This window comes from Lissotriton helveticus, chromosome 8 (assembly GCF_964261635.1).
Source record: "Lissotriton helveticus chromosome 8, aLisHel1.1, whole genome shotgun sequence".
In the NCBI taxonomy this organism is placed as follows: domain Eukaryota; kingdom Metazoa; phylum Chordata; class Amphibia; order Caudata; family Salamandridae; genus Lissotriton; species Lissotriton helveticus.
In genome coordinates this window covers 599,254,637-599,273,879 of record NC_136069.1, presented here as the reverse complement: position 1 = coordinate 599,273,879, position 19,243 = coordinate 599,254,637, and the positions used below count along the sequence as shown (strand labels likewise).

Sequence of the window (19,243 nt, the reverse complement as noted above, 5' to 3'; positions counted from 1 at the left end):
AGGAAATTAGGCTCCTTGATTCGTTAAGGAAAGCGAGATGCGTTCCATGCCCAGCTGGTTTCATATTTGATGCAGTCACCCCTGGTGCGCTGGAAGGCCAGCAGATCCCCAGTGCGCTAGAATGTTTTGATGAGCAGCTCCCAGTGCCAATCCGATCTGGCGGCCTCTGCACGGCTTTAGGGGGAATGTTCGGGGGTTGGGCAGGTCCAGAAAGGTGAAAGCTGGGAATCTAGGAATCTGTGTGTCGAAGTACTTATCTACATCATCGAGCACTTGAGCCCAGTAGTTAGCAAGCTTGGGACAATCACTCAGTATGCGTGTTAGGGGACCAGGGATCCGCAGTCTCGCCAGCACTTGAGATTTCTTGCAGGGTTTCCTCTGAGGGGTCTGGGGGCAGTGTGGCTATTTTAGTAGCCATTTCTATGCTTGCTACATTGCATGCTGTGTTCCTGGCCCTATAGTATAGGTCAACCCATTCCCTTTGTGTGAATTTGCAACCCATTCCCAGTTCCCACCTCCTCTGGCCTGGGGATTTAGTGACTAATGGGGGGGGGGTTCACTAGGTTGTATATATCTCAGATATGAGATGGGAGTCTGTGTTTTTGGTTAAAAGCCACCCTTTGAATGTAGTTAGATGCATTAGTGCCTGGGGACGGACCTCGGATGCATCACCCAGTGTCTAATTTGCTGGTATCTGTACCTCTCTGATTCAGGGAGCTCCTGCTGCATTCGATGGTCAGAGGACCGGTCTCGTCCAAGAAGTGCCCAATGGACCTGCGGCCCTCCCTGGTCCACTGAGCGAACGTCTCTTCGCATAAGCCAGGGGTGAAGTCCAGGTTGCCTACTATAGGTGTTAGTGGTGATGGGAATGTTGTTAGCGCTCTTTTCTCCATCACCTTGTCCCATGCCCCTAAGGGGGCCTAGGTAATACATGAGCGGTAGAGACTCAAGTGTCTTGCCCTCTTGGGGAGGAAAGGAATCTTCCAAAATATTACTTTTAAAATATTACGCGTTTAGTCCATAGAAATCAATGGATGCGTTTGTTTAGCACAAAGTACCTTAGATGCGTTAAAAATCAAACACAGTGAAAGGCGCAGAGGAGGTGAGGCACCGGAAAAGCCCAGGCGTCGATTCCTTGCTGACAGGGGAAGGGATGCATAAGTCCCTTAATGGCCGGGAAAGTGATGGGATGGTTTCTGGACATGCTGCCTCGGTTCCTTACTGCAATGCAGTGTTGATGAAGAGTCGGTGTCCGCATCGATTCTTCTGATGTACTGTGACCGCGAGTTGGGGCCTGCGGTGAAAGCTGTGGTTGATCCTTCTAGCTGGAAACACGCTTCGGTGCAGGCAGTAGCGATGTGTCGAGAAAACATCTGCTGGGAGTCGATGTGTGGATTTTCTCTTTAAGATCACCAGGTTGCGCTTCTAAGGTCCCAGGGACTGGATTTAGCACAACTTGGCAAGTCAGGATTCTCAGGAGAAGAGCCCAAGCACTGGCAGGTGTAGTCGTTGATGGCCCTGAAACTTCTTAATACGAGGGAGGCAAGCACACACTAGCACTCTGAGAACCTTGGAAGCAGGAAGTAGAAAGCAAAGTCCAGTCCTTTCACTCTCAGGACAGAAGCAGCAGGCCAGCACAACAGAGCAAAGTTTCTGATGTTGTGGTGTTAGAGGTCCAATACTTATATGCCTTCCTGGCTTTGAAGTAGACAAACTTCAAAGGAAAGTCTTTGTAGTGCACAAGACCCTGCCATTTCCTGCACTGGCTCCAGACACACTACAGGGGGTAGAGACAGCTTTTTGTGAGGACAGGCACAGCCCTATTCAGGTGTCAGTTACCACTCTAGCTCAGGAAGGCCCATCAGCCTGGTGATGGGCCTTCCGGATAAGCAAGGCACACCTCAGCTCCCTTTGTGTACTGTCTAGAGTGAATGCACAAGAGCCCAACTGTCAGCCAACCCAGACATATATTTTATAGATAGGCAGAGGCACAGAACAGTTAAGCAATAAAATGCCCACTTTCTAAAAGTTATACAAAATAGAAATTACCTGGCCTCCAATTCACAATACTGCTTTTTTATTCAGCAGATTTTGGATACAATACATTCAGTCATTGTACCTTACTTTATCAATTGCAATCTATTCAAATCACCTTTAAGCAACTGCTTTCATATTTGATGCATTCTAAAAGTGGCATTTTCAAACACACAATTTAAAAATCAACTTCATCAAAAGATGTATTTTTAAATTGTGAGTTCAGAGATCCCAAACTCCAAATCTCTATCTGCGCTCAATGAGAAATTACACTTAAAAGATATTTCACGGAAATCCCCATTTTCCCCTATGGGAGAGATAGTCCTTGCAATAGTGAAGAATGAAATTAGCAGTATTTCACTATTAGGACATGTAAAACACACCAGTACATGTCCTACCTTTAAAATAGATGGCATCCTTCCATCGGACTGCCGTGGGCCTACCTTAAGGGTGACTTATATGTAGTAAAAGGGAAGAATTGGGCCTGGCAATTGGGTGCACTTGCCATCGACATGGCAGTTTATAACTGCACCCACAGACATTGCAGTGGCAGGTCTGAGACATGCTTGCAGGGCTAGTTATGTGGGTGGCACAGTCTGTGCTGCTGGTCCTGCAGTAGCGTTCGATTTACAGGCCCTGGGCACACCTAGTGTGCTTTACTAGGGACTTGCAAGTAAATCAAATATGCCAAGCATGGATAGACCAATCACCAATGCATTTTACACAGAAAGCAGTGGTAAAGAGCCCAGAGTCTTAAACCAGCAATAACGAAATGCAGCACACAGACAAAAACAGGGGGTCCGAAGCAAAAAGATGAGAAATTACGCCACAAGATGCCAGGTCTAACAGTAGTTTTTTGCTTTCCTGTCAATAGAAACACAGTAGTAGTGGTGGTAGCTGATTCGCACCTCTAAAGGATACACAAAGTCAGTAGTGGGTACAAATATCTCCTATGAGTTTCGGTGCTCATGGGTTGGACAACGCCCTACTACCAAAGTGTTATCCACAGTCATGGGACAGAAGACCACAAACGCTTACAAAATCACGTCGACACAGGCACTGAGGCGGTATTTAACATTGTTTATAAGTATGGACACAAAGGTAATTGCTGTGGAAACAAAAATTATTCACGAAGAGATGCAAAGTGATATTCATCTGTACAATCCATTTCTTAATAGGTTCTTGCTTCAGAAAAACTACGGACACATTTCGTCACCAACGTGACTTTTTCAAGACAGTGGATATTATAACACAAAGGATGTATATATTAAGAATAGGTTTTATAATTTATAGTTACTTTAAATTCGAGTTATAGTTCATGTAAACAGATTTTAGTAAAGAACAGTCTAGAGAGGTGATGAATTCAAGAAAAAAACCACAGTGCAACCATAGTTCCCAAGTCGTTTAGACCTGGAAGTAAAGAATAAAAAGGTTGTGCTTGTGACCGACACTGAAAGTTTGTTTTCACTGCAATTACATTTGTGTTCGGACTTTTTTACATTGTGTTGTAACTTCGCCCTCCCTGCCCCTTACCCACCCCTCTCCTTATCTCCCTCTTGGTACTGCCCACTCTGCTTCCTGGAGTGTGTGTTAGAATGTTGAGACAGTCCTGACTGCCGCCAAGCTGGGAACACCTGTTGCTTATGATATAATAAAGTCATACTTGGAAACCCATAAATGTAGTGACTCTTTACTACATTTCGTGGCGACGAGGAAGAGGAGCTGAGCCAGGGTCAGCGTGGTGTTTATCCCCCCTGGACATACTTTAAAGCTTGAGCGGAGTGGTTAATTGAAGTGAAGGACTCATCGATTAAATCTGAAGTTCACAGGAGAGCAGACCGGTAAACCAGACTGTACCCACAAAGGTGATCCCGTTCGGGGGACGTAAGATTCTCGATTCCGTAAAGTAACTGGAAGTCGGGTGTGAAGTTTGGGTAGATGAACTGGTGCCGTGTTGTGAAGGAATAACTGTTTCTTCCTGATTTGATGTCTGCTGGTATTTCTGGTTTGCACAACCAGTTTCGGGAGAAAATGAGATGAAGTAATGAGTGAACTAGCTGCGTCGGGCGTTCAAAGGAGACTCTGAAGAGGAAGCCCGAGTGGATGAACTCTGAACGGAGAGGAAGTTCATCAGGTGAGCAGCTGAAGCTTTTATGGAAAGCTGAGCGGAGCGGGAGACGGAATTGCTGATAGCGTTCTCTCCGCGTATTGAAGTGAAAATATTAGCCTGGGATATGAGGTAATATGCAAGTACGTCACGTTGAGAAACTGAGGCGAATGAAGTGACGATCAACGTCGGGCGTTCCAATGAGAGTGAGGCGGTGAAGAGGAGTGAGACCCGAACTGAGGAGCTTCGAAATTGGCGGAATATCGATAGGAGCGCCAGTTGGAACAAAGGATCAAGGCTGAGCAGAGCACAGGACAAGGTGAAAGTCCGTGTGTAAGGGGAAGGAGTGAGACCCAATTACGCGGTGGTAGCCTGTGTGGTGAGCCGTCTAAATGCATGTGAAGATCTTGGCTCAGCGGGGGATGGCATTGGTCATAGTGAAAAAGAAATTAAACAGTACTTGAGCTCAGGAAAACGCCAAAGTCTTTACCTGAGGATAGTAATCCCTGCCCGAGAACATCGCCGCCATTCTTCAGAGCATCGCGTCACTTCCCTGCAGCCCGAATCAGAACGAAGACAGAGAAAGAGGACAAGTGTAAATGTCCCTGAGTGTGCAGCCGCGGACGTTAGGCTGTGGAAGGGGGCGGAATATCCGGGGCTAGCTGAGATTCTGGATGAAAAAAAAAAAAAACGGGGGTATTCAACAGAGGAATGAAGAAAGGGTGAAACACGGCCTCTGCTGTGAGCTGGGCTGAGGAGACGGTGTGCTCGGCACCTCTCCGAGAAGCGTTCTCAGACAGAATCTGTTCCAAGGAGGGAGCCTGTCAGTTGAGGTAAGACTTTGAAAAAAAAAAATTTAAGGCTAGAAAAGAAAGGTGTTATGAAGTTGAAATCTGGGTGAGCTAGCCCTCCCTTCATGGAAATTAGGATTACAAAAGTACACTAGTAATTATCTGTGTAATGAGGAGAGTATACGTGTGAGGAACCTCGGTGAAAAGGGATCGGCTCTGGCCCGTAGCATAACTTCACAGCTACATTAAGCCTCGGAAACGTTGGGAGGAGCAAGGAACGCATCACTTATTGTAGTAGTCATATGAAGCGGGTCTGCAGTAGAGCATGAGTAGAGCTGAGTGAGGGGGGTGTGAGGAACCCCTGTGGCGGATTCAATACTGAATAGAGGCGGCACGTCCTCTTAGGGACATCCTAACACCTGGCATCTGTGACAGTGAATCCTCAAGAGCCATAGATCTACTGACGGCGCATTCAACACTTATTCCGTGATTTCAGAGAGGGGGAACTAGAAGGGCAACAGAAGAAGGAGTAGGTAATTTGACCTTCACATGGGAGAACCCCAGCGCACACAGCCAATGCATTACTAGTAATCGGATCAGGGCGACAGAGAACTCTTCCAGGTGCACCTCTACCGCCACCTGTCTGCTCGAGGGGGACATCTTATCTCCACATGAATTCCCAGTTATAGTTCAGAAAATAACATGGAGAGAGCCTTAAAGTATAAGTTATCGCCATCTGTGCCGTGTATGGAGGGAAAGAAAAGGAACATGGCAGGACGGGGTGAGTGGAAAGAGTATGTTGAGATGCACATATCAGTTGTTGAGAAGGAAGATGAAGATCTCATACCAGAGGAAAGAGCTGAAACAGCATTTCACAGTCTAGGAACCGAAAGACGGAAGAAGCACTGCGGAACGAGGAAAATGCTCACGAAGGGGCCACACAGAAATGTGAATAAAGACATCTCGTGCGCATGGGATGGTCATGGAAAACAAGTCTCGTGGGTAAAGGCACAAAGGGTTGAATTGATCAAAGATAAAATGGATAGCCAAGAGGAAGATAACTCTAGGAAAATAAACCCGGAGAGTACCACCTCCCTGGGCGAAGTGAAGACAGAAATGGTCTCAGTTCCAGGAAAGCAATATAAGTTGGTGAACGAGAAGGAATGGAATATGGAATTAGCAAAAGAAAAGGGGGATGAATTTATAGAGACCAACATGTCCCTTAAAACATACTCTGAGAAGAACTTTGACGATATAGGTTACACAGTAAAGGAGTTAATGCACATGGGAAAAGATACTGGGAGTACTCTACTTATAACGGAAAGAGGATCCACCATGCCAGAGTGGAAGGGTCAAAAGAAATTGAAAATAAAAGATAATGGAGGTAGAAAAGAACATGAGATTGAACGGGCGCTGACCCAAGGAGTGCAGGGAACAAAAAGGGAAGCACAAAAGATTTATGCGCCGACATCTAAGGGTTCGTGTGATATGGAAGAAGCTGCATATAATAAAGTGTATGGAAAAGAAGTTGAGAGACGAGAGAGAAATGACGGAGAAGGAATAAGTGGGGAAAAAGGAGATTTCAAAAGAAAAGGAGAAAGTGTTATCACTAAAACTAATGAATGGCAAAGTATAGAGTGTAAGGATAACCTACTCAAGCACAAAAGGACGTGGCTAAGAGTCACATCGTCAGAGTCCAGGAATAAAATGATGGAGGAATATGGACACAAATGTGAACTAGAAAGAGTTATTGACCTCCACAGACAGGGGCAAGAGAAACCAGTTAAAGGGAGAGTGGCCGACATGGTTACAACTAATGGTGAAACATGGATCGCTCACTCGGCAGGCAATAAAGGTTGTAGAAAAGTAGTAGTAAAGGATGTACCAAAAAAAAAAATAGAGACGGACCAAAGCTGGGTGGACGAAAGAGAAATACGAAAGAAAGGTGAGAGGAAAGGCGGAGGAAGAGAATTTGCGAAAAATGGAGAATTCGAGAGAAAGGGAGAGTCCACAGAAAATGAAACCTTCGATCGAGGGAAAATAAAATGTAGGAGCAACCACTTTATTTGCAGTGAGAAGAGGCAAAGTTCCACAGGGTATGAGTTCATTATTGAAACAAGGGATGAGATGGTGGTCAATGGTGGACAGAAAAGAGATATGGAAAAGGATGAGGATAAAGCTAAATATTTACCATGGCATCACGGCGGTGAGATGGAGAGTGAGAGAAAAAAAGGTATCTCACTTGCATGTCAGGGGAGAAGGGTCCACTCGATAGTTATCTCAGCAAGCGGGAATGCCGTGGCCTAGGGAAAACAACAGAGTTTTTAAAGGGGAGTCAAGGTAATGAGCGTGATGACAGACTGAGGTCAGCTGAGTCTGATGACAATGATCTGGAATCGTTAGAAACGGAGTAATTAAAGGTTTGGACTCTGCCTATGGCAAAGGCAAGGAGGGTAGGAGAGGGACCAGACCAGTTAACGTGGATGACATTGAGAGAGAGAGAGAGCCGTTTCAGGTTCAGGGTCCAGGTCGGGTGTGTCGGGGCCCCTGTTACTGCCAAGGACTAATATAGTGGTACCGCCCTGACACCCTTCCTGATGCACACCTGAAGACCTGTGGAGGAGCACAAATTACAAGTCGGTTAATCCGCACATTATGTTCACACTCAGAGGAGCTTAAGGGAAACATTTGAGGTCCCACTCTGCTCTGCCTCCCACTCCTGCTTCCAGACTTATCTTGATGTCTACAGGGGCGCCTAGGCGGGGTGCCAGAAGAGGACTTCAAGGGACTGGCTCTACTGGCTACACCTACCGTAGTATAAAAGGTGTTCATCCTAAGGGGAGGAGGGCAAGGTCAGGACCCGTTATGGATTCAAGTGGACCAAAGGGACCATATGCTCCAGCCTATTTCCTGTCTGTTCCACACTTAAGTTTAAGTGTCTGAGTCACAGTTAGTTGTCTTCTGGTTGCTATTATTAGCTCCTGTTTTCCTTGTCCTCACCCCCTGCTACCCGCCTCCTCTCCACTCTTCCTCCCCTTCTCCTACTTTCACCCCTTCCCTCTTTCCCCGCTGTCTTTCCTTCTCCCCTGTTTGGAGCTTCTCTTCTCCCTCCTCTCTGTTTCCTTTAGGGGGGAAGGTGTGTTGTAACTTCGCCCTCCCTGCCCCTTACCCACCCCTCTCCTTATCTCCCTCTTGGTACTGCCCACTCTGCTTCCTGGAGTGTGTGTTAGAATGTTGAGACAGTCCTGACTGCCGCCAAGCTGGGAACACCTGTTGCTTATGATATAATAAAGTCATACTTGGAAACCCATAAATGTAGTGACTCTTTACTACACATTGTTAAATACAACCTGAGTGCCTGGGTTGACCAGTTTTTGGTATTTTGCTTTCTGTCTACGAAAGTACTAATCTCCTATTAAAAAAAGCATTGGGCTGGACATTTATCTTCCTGCACGTTTGGGGTTGATTGCTGAGCCATGTAACCCTACAAGAACCTCCTTGAGAAGTCTGCGACGGCTCATCAATGGTACCACTGAGGTTCAAGTACCGAAAAGGTTGTACTTGGCCCATTTTACTAATCCATAGTAGCACAGGCCCGGGGGAGCAGATGCAATCAATCCCAGCCCCAATGGCTAGGGGCGCTGCTTCCAAGTGGAATGTTCATTTGTATTTTGTATTAGCAATAAAATCATTGGAACATGGACTCTTAGAGTTACAGGAATATTTTTCCATCATTATTATCAATATCATGTTTGAAAGCCAAAAAGTAATATCCGTTTATGTGAGCTTATGAAAATTAACATCTAGAAATAAACAGAATCTAAAATACTTACTTTAGTTTATAAAAACTGAGAAACGTCTTGAAGAAAAGAAGACTCTGACCTCAAAGAATATTAATGAAAAGCCTAACTCAAATAAAGCATGTTTGTGGCAATGGGAAACAAATCTAAATGTAATACTGTGAGGTATACCGACCTTTGCTTTTCATAGAGCTAGAGAACAACAATGCAGCACTCATATAACTTCCGGAAACATTTATCACAAAAATCAAACCCCAAAACTCTCACAGAAAAGGCCTGTGAGGGGTATCTGCAAAGTATGGCAATAGAAAAGAATCTTATTGATTACAGAAGGATCAGGCATTAGAAATACTACTGATGTCCAACAAGTTAATACGTTTCCACTACATGAGCTATAAACGGATGCAGGCAAACATTTGAGCGCATTCATATAGGTGCAGAACTAGGATTTATTGAGAGGCAGCTTTGCAATGCCAACTAAGAGTGTCTCCACTGAAAAGGCACTAGTGCAGATTACTATTACACAGAAGACAGTTTTGAAAAGTATGCAAGTCTGATAGGTGCACTAGAGGGTTACCAGAACTTCACATGGGTGTGGGGCTTATTTAAACCTTCTCTTAAAAGTTATGTACATGTTTAATTGTATTAAATAGTACTTAATTGCATCCAAGTACAATGAATATTATTATTGTGTCATTCTTAAATTGTATTATGAATAGGGACTAAAGTCCTCTGTGGGAAGGATGCTTTCAATGTGAAACAAATGTTGCCAATATGCTCTAATCTGAATATATATCGGCTAAGTATGAGGGAAGAAATTGTAAATTGATACTTGTATAGCGCACTACTCACCCGCAAGGGTCTCAAGGCGCTTGTACGAATACCGCTGTGGAACCCATCCTGGCTTTCCCTGTGAGGTGTCCACTCCTGAGCACCCCCAAGGTGGAGGCCAGGCATCCTTAGCGTTGTGGGGGCTGTTGTGGAGATTAAGCAAGCTATTGCCCAGAGTTGCAGAGTGGGACTCCATGATTGGAATAGGCACTGAGGCAAGAATTATCAGGTCCATGGAATTTTTTAGCCCAAGACCCGCCGAGGCGGGGAATTGAACCCTGGTCCCGGGCTAGACCTCTGCATCAGGGTCTGCCGCTCTAACCATTGACCCACACTTCTCCCAATGTGTAGCATACTGGAATAAGAGGTAGATAACCCCATTCTAAATTTCAAGTCTATTTTTATTTGAAGAACTGGGGTTCAGGAGAAACATATATTAATAATTTATGGCCTCGTTGGAACCAGAATTCAAGTTACATGTTTATGGTGGAAATCAAAAAGATATCCCAGGTCTCAACATTTGGCGAGGGCAGCGTCAATCTTTAATGAATTATGAATTTGAGAATAAGTGTAAATAGTTTGCTGGAAAGGAGACTAATGCAGGATAGTAGTTTTCACTATTGCCATTTAAATGTGAACTATAAAATAACTTTGAAGAAGACCATTGATTATTGAAAATACTGTAGAAATGTGGAGCTGCTGCCCTCATTGACTATTACACTGATCCTGTGTCAATGGACTGTCACCTCCGATTCATGGCTGAGGTACAAAATAAATAAAAAAATCAGTACCTTTCAACATGAGCTGTTACCTTCTACATCATACTCTTCATTTTGAACATGCTGCAAGAAAGCCAGTGAGATCTGAAATTTCAAATCCGTTCATGTTCTAATTTTTTCCTTCACCAATCAGAGGAGGATTTTGTTTGGAGAAAGCAAGCACATATTTTGTTTGACAGAAGAAACTATTACTGTGAATCTAATCCCATCACTTAAAGAATATCTGGGATTTGAACAAACATTTTTTTAAGCTACTATAATAAACATTTAAGACAAAAGCTTTCAGAATTAAAGCGCTGTAACTGCTAATATTTTTGGCCATTAGGAAAAAGGCAAGAGGGTTAATATCTTACATACAGAAAACATACACAAAATGGAATTTGGAGCAGAAATCAACAATTACTCACAGAAACATATTCAGGTATGGAAAGTTGTTCATCGGGGAGAGTCTTGAGTTCCTCATACTGATCCGCTGTCAACTCCAGATCACGCAAAGTACGACGGATGTCACCTGCACGGTTCCTTAATTGCTGATTTGTTTCTTCCAATTGTTTCTGTCTCATCAAAATGGTTTCCATTTCTTGTTTCATCAGTTCTTGATGTTTTCTGTGTCACAAAAAATGTGTGTATAAAAATTAACTGATAATAACCAACAGCTGTAATCACAGTTCCCTTTAAGGTGCGCGCCTGCGCATGCACTCATCTTCATTCTTGATGCCGCGCAGAGATGGATTAACAGCGCACACACTTTTCGTGTGGCAGATGACTGATAATAGCGTCGTCGTAAGCATCCTGTCATTTGTGTATGCAAGCTGGTTAACAATTCCGCATTTGGCAGGCTTTCCTTTTATTTAAACTGTAAAGGTTTCAAAGGTCAGAAAAGGAAAAGCACCATGGCTAGTTTCTAAATACTTTCAAAGTAACGTTTTCCTTACTTAATGACGAGGGAGATTTCGGGTGTTTCTTTGGAATGGTGATATTCCTCATTAAATATGTTCTCTGTAAAACGAACATGCATTCTCATTTCTTCCCTTCTGACAGAAGCTTTGTTCACTGCTTTTTTTTTGTAAAATTTTTATTTTAGAAGTTTGTAAGAAAGAGGGGAAGGAGAGTAAGAGAAAATAAGGAAAATAACATAAGCGACATGTCCGCTATAAGTCCCTCACAGGGGACGCCATAGAAACTCTTCAGAGGATACAAACGGGGGAGTGTACGGCGGGGCCACCAGGCAATGTAGCGAAGTCCAGGCCACGAGTCCATCGCCCACCAAGGAGGTTCAGGCGGAAGCGCATGCTCGGCCAAGTGCCCGGCAAAGGAAGAGTGCTAACAGCCCCCATATGTGAACAGCGTCGCAACCATTACCAAACCCATAGGGTAACTGGACCCCCCCCCTCCTCCCCCCCGGTGGTGGCAACCACATTCTCACACACACGACCAGTCGTAACATCCCTGTATTCCTGATTAAACTAGGAACAGGTGAAGAGCGCGAAGCGTGGGCGGGCAAACCGCAGACGGTAAGCCTCGGGACAGGAAGCGAACCAAGGGACCCCATCGAAACATAAAATTCTTAAAATTGCCCAGGAAGATGTCCGCCATTCTTTCCATGCTCAGTAGTCCCCACAGTCTCGCGTGCCACAGTGACAAGGCCGGGGCCTGCGATTTCTACCATGCCACCGTCAACGTGAGTTTAGCGGCCCCCAGACACAACCACAGGATTCGTTTATCTGCTTTAGTTTGGTGTTCTAATTGCGGGTCACGGAGACCTAATAAAGTATGGGCTATGGAGTCGGACACCGGATAACCCAGGATGTCCTTGATATGGGCCAGAATTTCTGCCCAGAAAGGACGGATGATCAGGCAGTCCTACCAGATGTGGCGAAAGTCTCCCAGGAGTCCACAACCCCTCCAACATCTGTCTGAGGTCGCCGGGAATATCCGATGGAGCTTGGATGGGTAGAGATACCAATCGTGCATGGTCTTTAAGTGAGCTTCTCTAAGTGCCACCGAATGATTGTGCGACATGATATCGCTCCAAAGGTGTTTCCACTCGTCCTCCGAGACATCCCTTTCCAGCAGGACCTCCCAGTGTTCCATGTAGCGGGGGCGCGGGGCGATCGCAGTAGCCAATAGTAACCCATACAGGAAGGAGATCGTCCCTTTCATGGTGGAAGTGCGTAGAAGGAAGGATTCGAACTGGGAAGGCGGCCGGGTGGCCGCTGCACCCACTCTCACCGAAGTTGCCCAATGAAGAAGTTGGGTATGGCGAAAGCGCTCAGTAATCGGAATCCCATAGTCCCTCATGCAGTTATGAAATGTGAGCGGGGACTCTCCATGGAACAGATGCGTGAGTGCCCTACAACCGCCCTCTCTCCAGAGTCGGAAGGGTCCCTCATGCATTGCAGGCGGAAATGCCGGGTTGAAGTGAATGGGGGTAAAGGGAGACGGAAACGTGGTCCAGCGGTCGTCGCTGGAGATCGTATCCCACACCTTGAGGACCGTGCTAGTCGGAGTGCTAATGTAGGCATTATTAGGCCTATCCCCCTTGGGTTTCCAGACCAAGTCCCAGATCGATCTCCCGACTACACTCCTATCCATGTGTAGCCAGTGCTTCTCTGAGTACTGCTGGGACCATTCCACTATTACGCGGAGCTGCGCAGCCTTGTAATACAAATGCATATCCGGGAATCCCACTCCTCCCTCCTTCCACGGTCGGCGCAGCGTCGAAAATGGAATCCGTGCCCGTCCTCCCTGCCAGACAAATTTCAACATCAAGGTTTTCAATCGTCGGAAAAAATCTACCCCTATAGGGATGGGAAGAGCCTGGAAAAGATAGAGGAACTTGGGTAAGAGCACCATCTTAAGGGCATGGATTCTTCCAAGCCACGATAGAAACTTCGGTTTCCATCGGTCCAGATCAGCTCGTATCGACTCAAGCAGCGGGGGGAAGTTAGCTGCAAATAAGGACCCCATAGTAGGAGTCAGGTGTATTCCGAGGTATAACAGGGAGGCAGACGCCCATGGCAATGCCGTGAGCGAGCGCACTTGCTCCACAACCGCATGGGGGAGAGTCAGGTTCAAGATATACGACTTGTCGAAATTGACCTTGAATCCAGCCACTGCTTCAAAATCGGTACAGGACCTCCTGAACATACGGCAGTGATTGGACTGGATCCCCCAGGGACAGAAGCACGTCGTCCGCAAATAGGGAGATCTTGTGCTGCTCGCCCGTAAAGGGAAGGCCTACAATCTGTTCCTTCCCCCGTATTGCAATTGCTAGAGGTTCGATACTCAACGCGAAGAGGAGAGGGGAGAGGGGACATCCCTGCCTCGTACCCCGTGAGTGTGGAAAGGGGGCAGACCGATGACCGTTAATCATCACCCGCGAGCTAGGACAGCTATAGTTAGCCCGAATCATAGTGAGAAATTGGCGCGAAAAACCAAATGCGGACAGGGTGCGGAACAGGAATCCCCAATCGACATGATCAAATGCTTTTTCCGCGTCCAATCCAACAAGCACTGCCGGGATGCGGAACCTGTCAGCCTTCTCTATCAAGTGCATTACCCGTCGCAAGTTATCATGTGTCTGTCTACCCTTAATGAATCCAGATTGGTCTGGATGTACCAGAGCCGGCATCAGATCCTGAAGCCTGCGTGCGAGGATAGAGGAGTACAGTTTAGCATCCACATTGAGGAGTGCTATCGGGCGATATGAAGCGCACTTGGAGGGGTCCTTCCCCTGCTTGGGGATCACGGTTATCATGGCCTCGGCCATAGACCCAGTGGTCGTACCGGTGGCCGCCATCTCGTTAAAAAGTGAGATCAGATAGTCAACCAACTCCGCCGCGAATGACTGATAAAAAAGAGCCGTATAGCCATCCGGACCCGGAGCTTTGTTAGGTTTCAGAGCTTTAATAGCCTCCAGCACCTCCGCTCTAGTAAAAGGGGCCGCAAGCTGCTCATTCCACCCGTCGGAGACCTGCGGGATGGGAAGGTCGGCCAGAAACGCCTCCTGCTCCTCACGATCCAAGGAGTCACCCTCATACAGTGTGGCATAAAAACGGCCAAAAATGCCCGCCTTATCCCTGTCTCTATGTTGCAGGGAACCTCCCGGCTCCTGGATCCCACCAATGTACTCCTTTTCTCTTTTTTCTCGCAGTTGACGGGCCAAATGCCTACCCACCTTGTTCCCCTGCGAGTAAGACGCGCGCCGCAATCGCAGGAGGGTGAACTCAGCACGGTTCGCGTAATGGGCCCTCAACTTCCCTCTAACAGCCGTCAGAGGTCGAAGGGTCGCCCGCGATGGATTCAATTTATGCGCCCTTTCTAAGCTGGCAAGTTCCGACTCAAGTTCTTCCCGTTCCTTTCTTCTTAGTTTATTGAGATTCGCAGTAAGTCCTATGCAGGTGCCCCTCAGTGAGGCCTTGCAGGCATCCCACGTATTGAACACCGAGGTGTCCGTCGCGGGGTTGAGAGCTAAGAACTCCCTAATAGCCTCCCGAAGCGCCTTACAGGAGGTATCATCCCTAAGAAGCGCCGCCGGGAAATACCATTTCCGAAAACCATCCCCCCTCGTCGACCACTGTACCATAAGAATCAGGAGACTATGATCGGAGACCGAGAGTGGAAACACCCTAGAATCCCGGACATCTCCCCTAAGTGCTTGGCTCAAAAAGATGTGGTCTATGCGGGAGTATGAGTGGTGGACGGGGGAGAAGAACGTATAGTCTCGGGTCTGGGTATGCACAGTCCGCCAACCGTCTATCAACCCCAACTCATCCATCCGATCCTTGGATGCAACAGAGAAGGTTCCGGAATCCGCCCTCTGGGCTCGAGAGCTGTCCAAATCCTTGTCCCACACCATATTGAAGTCACCTAAGATAAACAAGTGCCCCTCCACAAACTCTCCCATCTTATCCAACAAGCCCTGAAGAAAGGCATTCTGCTGGGCATTGGGAGCATACAGCACCACAAACGTGCACACACAGCCGGACAGTAGTCCCTTCACCATCAACCATCTACCCTCTTTATCACTACAGACCCCCATAGGCTGGAACTGGAGGGACGCCCTGAAAAGAAGAGCCACCCCCCTGTGCTTGGTAGGGGCAGAGGATCTATAGATGAGGGGAAACTGCTTATGGCGGAGCCGAAGCTCATCTTTGCGCGCCAGATGGGTCTCCTGAAGACCCACCACATCCAAATGATGGTCCAGCAAGTATTTCCAGATCTTTTGGCGCTTCTGCGGAGAGTTGAGACCCTTCACATTCCACGTGCCAATGCTAAGAGGCATGAGGAAGGTCCAATCCCCTCAGCTGCACAGTCGCCAATGCATCCTGCTGCCACCCCCTCCTCACCACAGACATCCAAACCCCCCTTCCCTCCCCCAGCCCCCCCACACGCATTCGGTCAGCCACACCTCAAGCTCCCAACAGTTGCCATCACCTTCCCCCCTGTCCCCAACCCCTCCCCAACGCTCCCCCTCCCAGAACCCCCCCCCTAGACCCCCAACCCCCCCAAACCCCAACATGCAACCCACCCAAAAAGTCAAGCTGAACAGTCCCAGAGAAGGGGAAACCATGGGTACCTCCTCCAGGTGGGCACGGGACATCACAAGTGGAGTCCCTAGGGCCACGGTCCGGGGTGTCTTCACAAAAAGTTCAATCATACCCCCGGTACCTGAGTGTCTGTGCCCCTCCGGCACCATCGGCCACACATTCCCGGGTTAGGCCGCTCCGGAGCTCTGCTGGGAAGAAGCCAATGTCACTGAAGCCACTGACGCCACTGCCGCACCTCTCTCCTGCAAGCTGAGACTGCGGTCCGGTCCCCCAACGCCACTCTCCGGGCCCACCCTGTGCCAGGAGGAGGACCGTCGCCGCCTCCGGGAAGGGGAGACGCCAGTTGCCAACGGAGGGTCCGGGTCATCGATGCCAAGGAGCTCCTTTGCTGCCTGAAGGGAACGGATCTGTACAAGTCTATTTTGCCATCTGAAGACAATGCGGAAAGGGTGACCCCACGAGTAGGAGATGTTATGATCTCTCAGGAATGCGGTCACCGGCCGAAACTCTCTCCTTTTCTGGAGCGTGGAAGCCGTCAGGTCCTGGTACTGTTGGGGGCGGTGCTCACAGAACTGCAGAGACGGGAGGTCCCGCGCCTTACGGAGGATTCGCTCCTTTAGCTGAAAATCATGCACGCATACCAGAATGTCCGGGGGTGGGCCTCCCCCTCGCCTGGGAAATCCCACCCTGTGGACTCGGTCCATCCTGATGTCCTGCAGATCTTCCTCTCCAAGAATCTGTAAGAAGAGTGCCTGGACATAACCACGAAGGTCGCCTTGCTCACCATCCCACGGCACCGCCCGTATGCGAATATTGTTCCGGCGGGAACGGTTCTCCAAATCCTCCGTGTGGGCCTGGAGGTCTAGGTTCTGCTCCGTAAGCCGGATCACGTCTTGCTGCAGCTGGTGGACATCATTCGCCATGCTCAAATCGTGGTCTTCCAGCGTGGCCACTCGCTCACCAATACCATCAACATCCCTGCGCACTTCACGAAGATCCGACGCCAGTTGATTCCTGAGCTCAGAAATATCCTCCTTGATCGAAGTGAAGAGTTCCGTCATGAAGGCCTTAGTGGCTGGAGCCTCATCGTCCGAGCGCCCGGAAGACGAACTGGGTCCTGGCGAGGCCGGTTGCTGGGGCCCCTTAGGCTGACCCTCTTTGCCGGGCTTCCCCTTGCGCTGTGAGGAGGACATCGTCGCGCCCTTATTCTTTCTGGAGGCCAGTCCTTCCCAGGCCGGAACCCTGCTGAAGCGTCGCCCAGCGAAGTCAGAAATCCACTCCAAACGTCACTCCCGTCGTCGTCTCCAGCCCACCTTTACTCATCCGTTGTACCCAAAGCAGAGGGGAGACCGACAACCAGGCACACAGCACCACCAATTCGAGCGTAGTGTGCTGACAGCTTGCAGGCCAATCCTTTGTGCAGTGCCCCCAGAGTAGCAACGGGGTCCAATGGGAACGGTCGGCGCAGTTGACCGATGCCTCCACACCTCGCACTACAACCTATGCCACTCTCCAAGGTCGCTAAACAGCTCAGCAGGGGGACCGCCGTGTATCCACAATGTCCTCACCGCTCGTGCGCGGCCTTGCTCCCCAGGAGCCGTTCAACACAGCGCGTGATCCCCCGGCGGTCAGGAGCCGTGCGAGGGGCAGCCCATCAACCCGCTCAGTCCACACGTAGTTGCTAGGCCGCGGTCCCAGGCTCGCACCTCACGCGCTGCCCGAGAGCTCGGCTGCTTCCTCTGCAGTCCCGGTGTAGGGGCCCCCGCCGGGGCTCGTCGCGCCGACCGGATGAAGGCTCCTCCTCCCCAGGTCGTCAGTATGCCGCCCCACGAGGCGGGCCGGGGCTCCGGCCGCGTCTAGGCCGCAATCCCCGGGCTCGCGTAGGACGCGCGCCGGGGGGGCAGGCTCCCGCGACAGTCCGGGACCCACAGGCTCCAATCGTCGCACACGCCAAGACCGGCAATCCGTCGGCGGCGGGCCGGGTCTTCTCCGACGGGGCCGGGGGTCTACGAGAGGTACCCCAACAGAGTCGAAGCTGCCGGTTCTTTCCCCGCAGTCCGCCGTGCACCGCGAACTGCCGCTCCGTCCCCCGGACTCCAATGCGCGCCGCTTCAGGTCTGGAGCGACGCCGGGCACTCAATCCCAGGGTCGCCGGTCGCCACGGTCTCCAGCGGTCATAGGCAGTGCCAGAGGCCGAGAAGGAGCCCCGGAGTGGTGCTAATAAATGCTTTTAGAAGGCCCGGCGCCGGAGGGGACTGAAAACGCGTCCTACTCCGTCGCCATCTTGTTCACTGCTTTTTAATGATTTAGGTAAAGTTTATTTAAGCGTTTCAAAATAAACTGAAGAAGTGGGTTGCTGAAAGGAGTTTTGTTTTGCCTCGGGTAGACAGGCAGATAGATATCTGGATATATTAGTTTGATGTCCCAAAAAACATGGTTATTATTATGTTGGTGCTAAGTAGTGCTGAAGACTCTTCGCTGCTACGTCAGTCCGGACCTGCAGCAAATCCATCTGTCCCAGCAAAAATTACATATACTATTCTGCCGATGTAACTCCGTACTGACCAGGAGGACAGCTGAATCCTTACTATTGATACACATGATCAGACACATAGTATACTATGAGAAGTATTAGAACCTACTACTGGGGTCAGATTCAGCTCAATTCTACACGAAGAGTAAACATAATATATGTCCATGTCAACTTATATAACCCCCTATGTCTTTGATAATCTAGGTCTAGGAACTTGTACTTTAGATTATATGGTAACTGAGACAGTGAGGTAAAGTGACTTGCCTAGGATCACACAGTGTGGTGTAGAGGAGAATGAATGACTAAAGATAACACAAATCAGTCATAAAAAGTGAGTATGAGTGGAGGTGGAAGAGTGAATACTGGTGCATCATGGCAATTAGCTATGGCTTTTCACTTGTTGCTGTATTTTTTATTTTTCTCTACTATTTTTGCTTTTACCTTGATGATGCAGCTGTACGACGTTAACTTTTGCTTTCTTCCTTCCAATAAAACAATTATTTAAAAAAAAATTTAATTGTCAGAATTATCAAAAAGGTAACAAAGGGAGAAAGATGGGATGAAGAGCAACCTTCAAGACCGAGATAAAGGGGTGGGGAGAGTACTGTGGTGGATGAAGGAAGCATGAGGTGAATCGAGAGAAGAGAACCTTGGGATTCAGCAACCCGACATGCAACAGTGGTACTGGTGGGCTTCAGGAAAAGGTGGGCACAGCACATGTTCTTTCACAAATTGAGCAGTGCTTCTAAGTTTGCATTGTAGCCATATAATATCAGTGTTTCCAGCTAAATGCTCTAATCATATTTCAATAATGTT

The 19,243-nt window shown here is 48.4% G+C and overlaps 1 protein-coding gene across 1 annotated transcript in view; it reads right to left on the bottom strand.

The window, feature by feature from the left end:
- PIBF1 (progesterone immunomodulatory binding factor 1) overlaps nt 1-19,243 on the bottom strand; it is an 853,407-nt gene that overhangs the window by 764,113 nt on the left and 70,051 nt on the right. Inside the window, exon 4 of the mRNA XM_078656041.1 lies at nt 10,750-10,948. Within this exon, the coding sequence (XP_078512167.1) occupies nt 10,750-10,948 (199 nt within the window). The remainder of the gene's footprint in view (nt 1-10,749; nt 10,949-19,243) is intronic.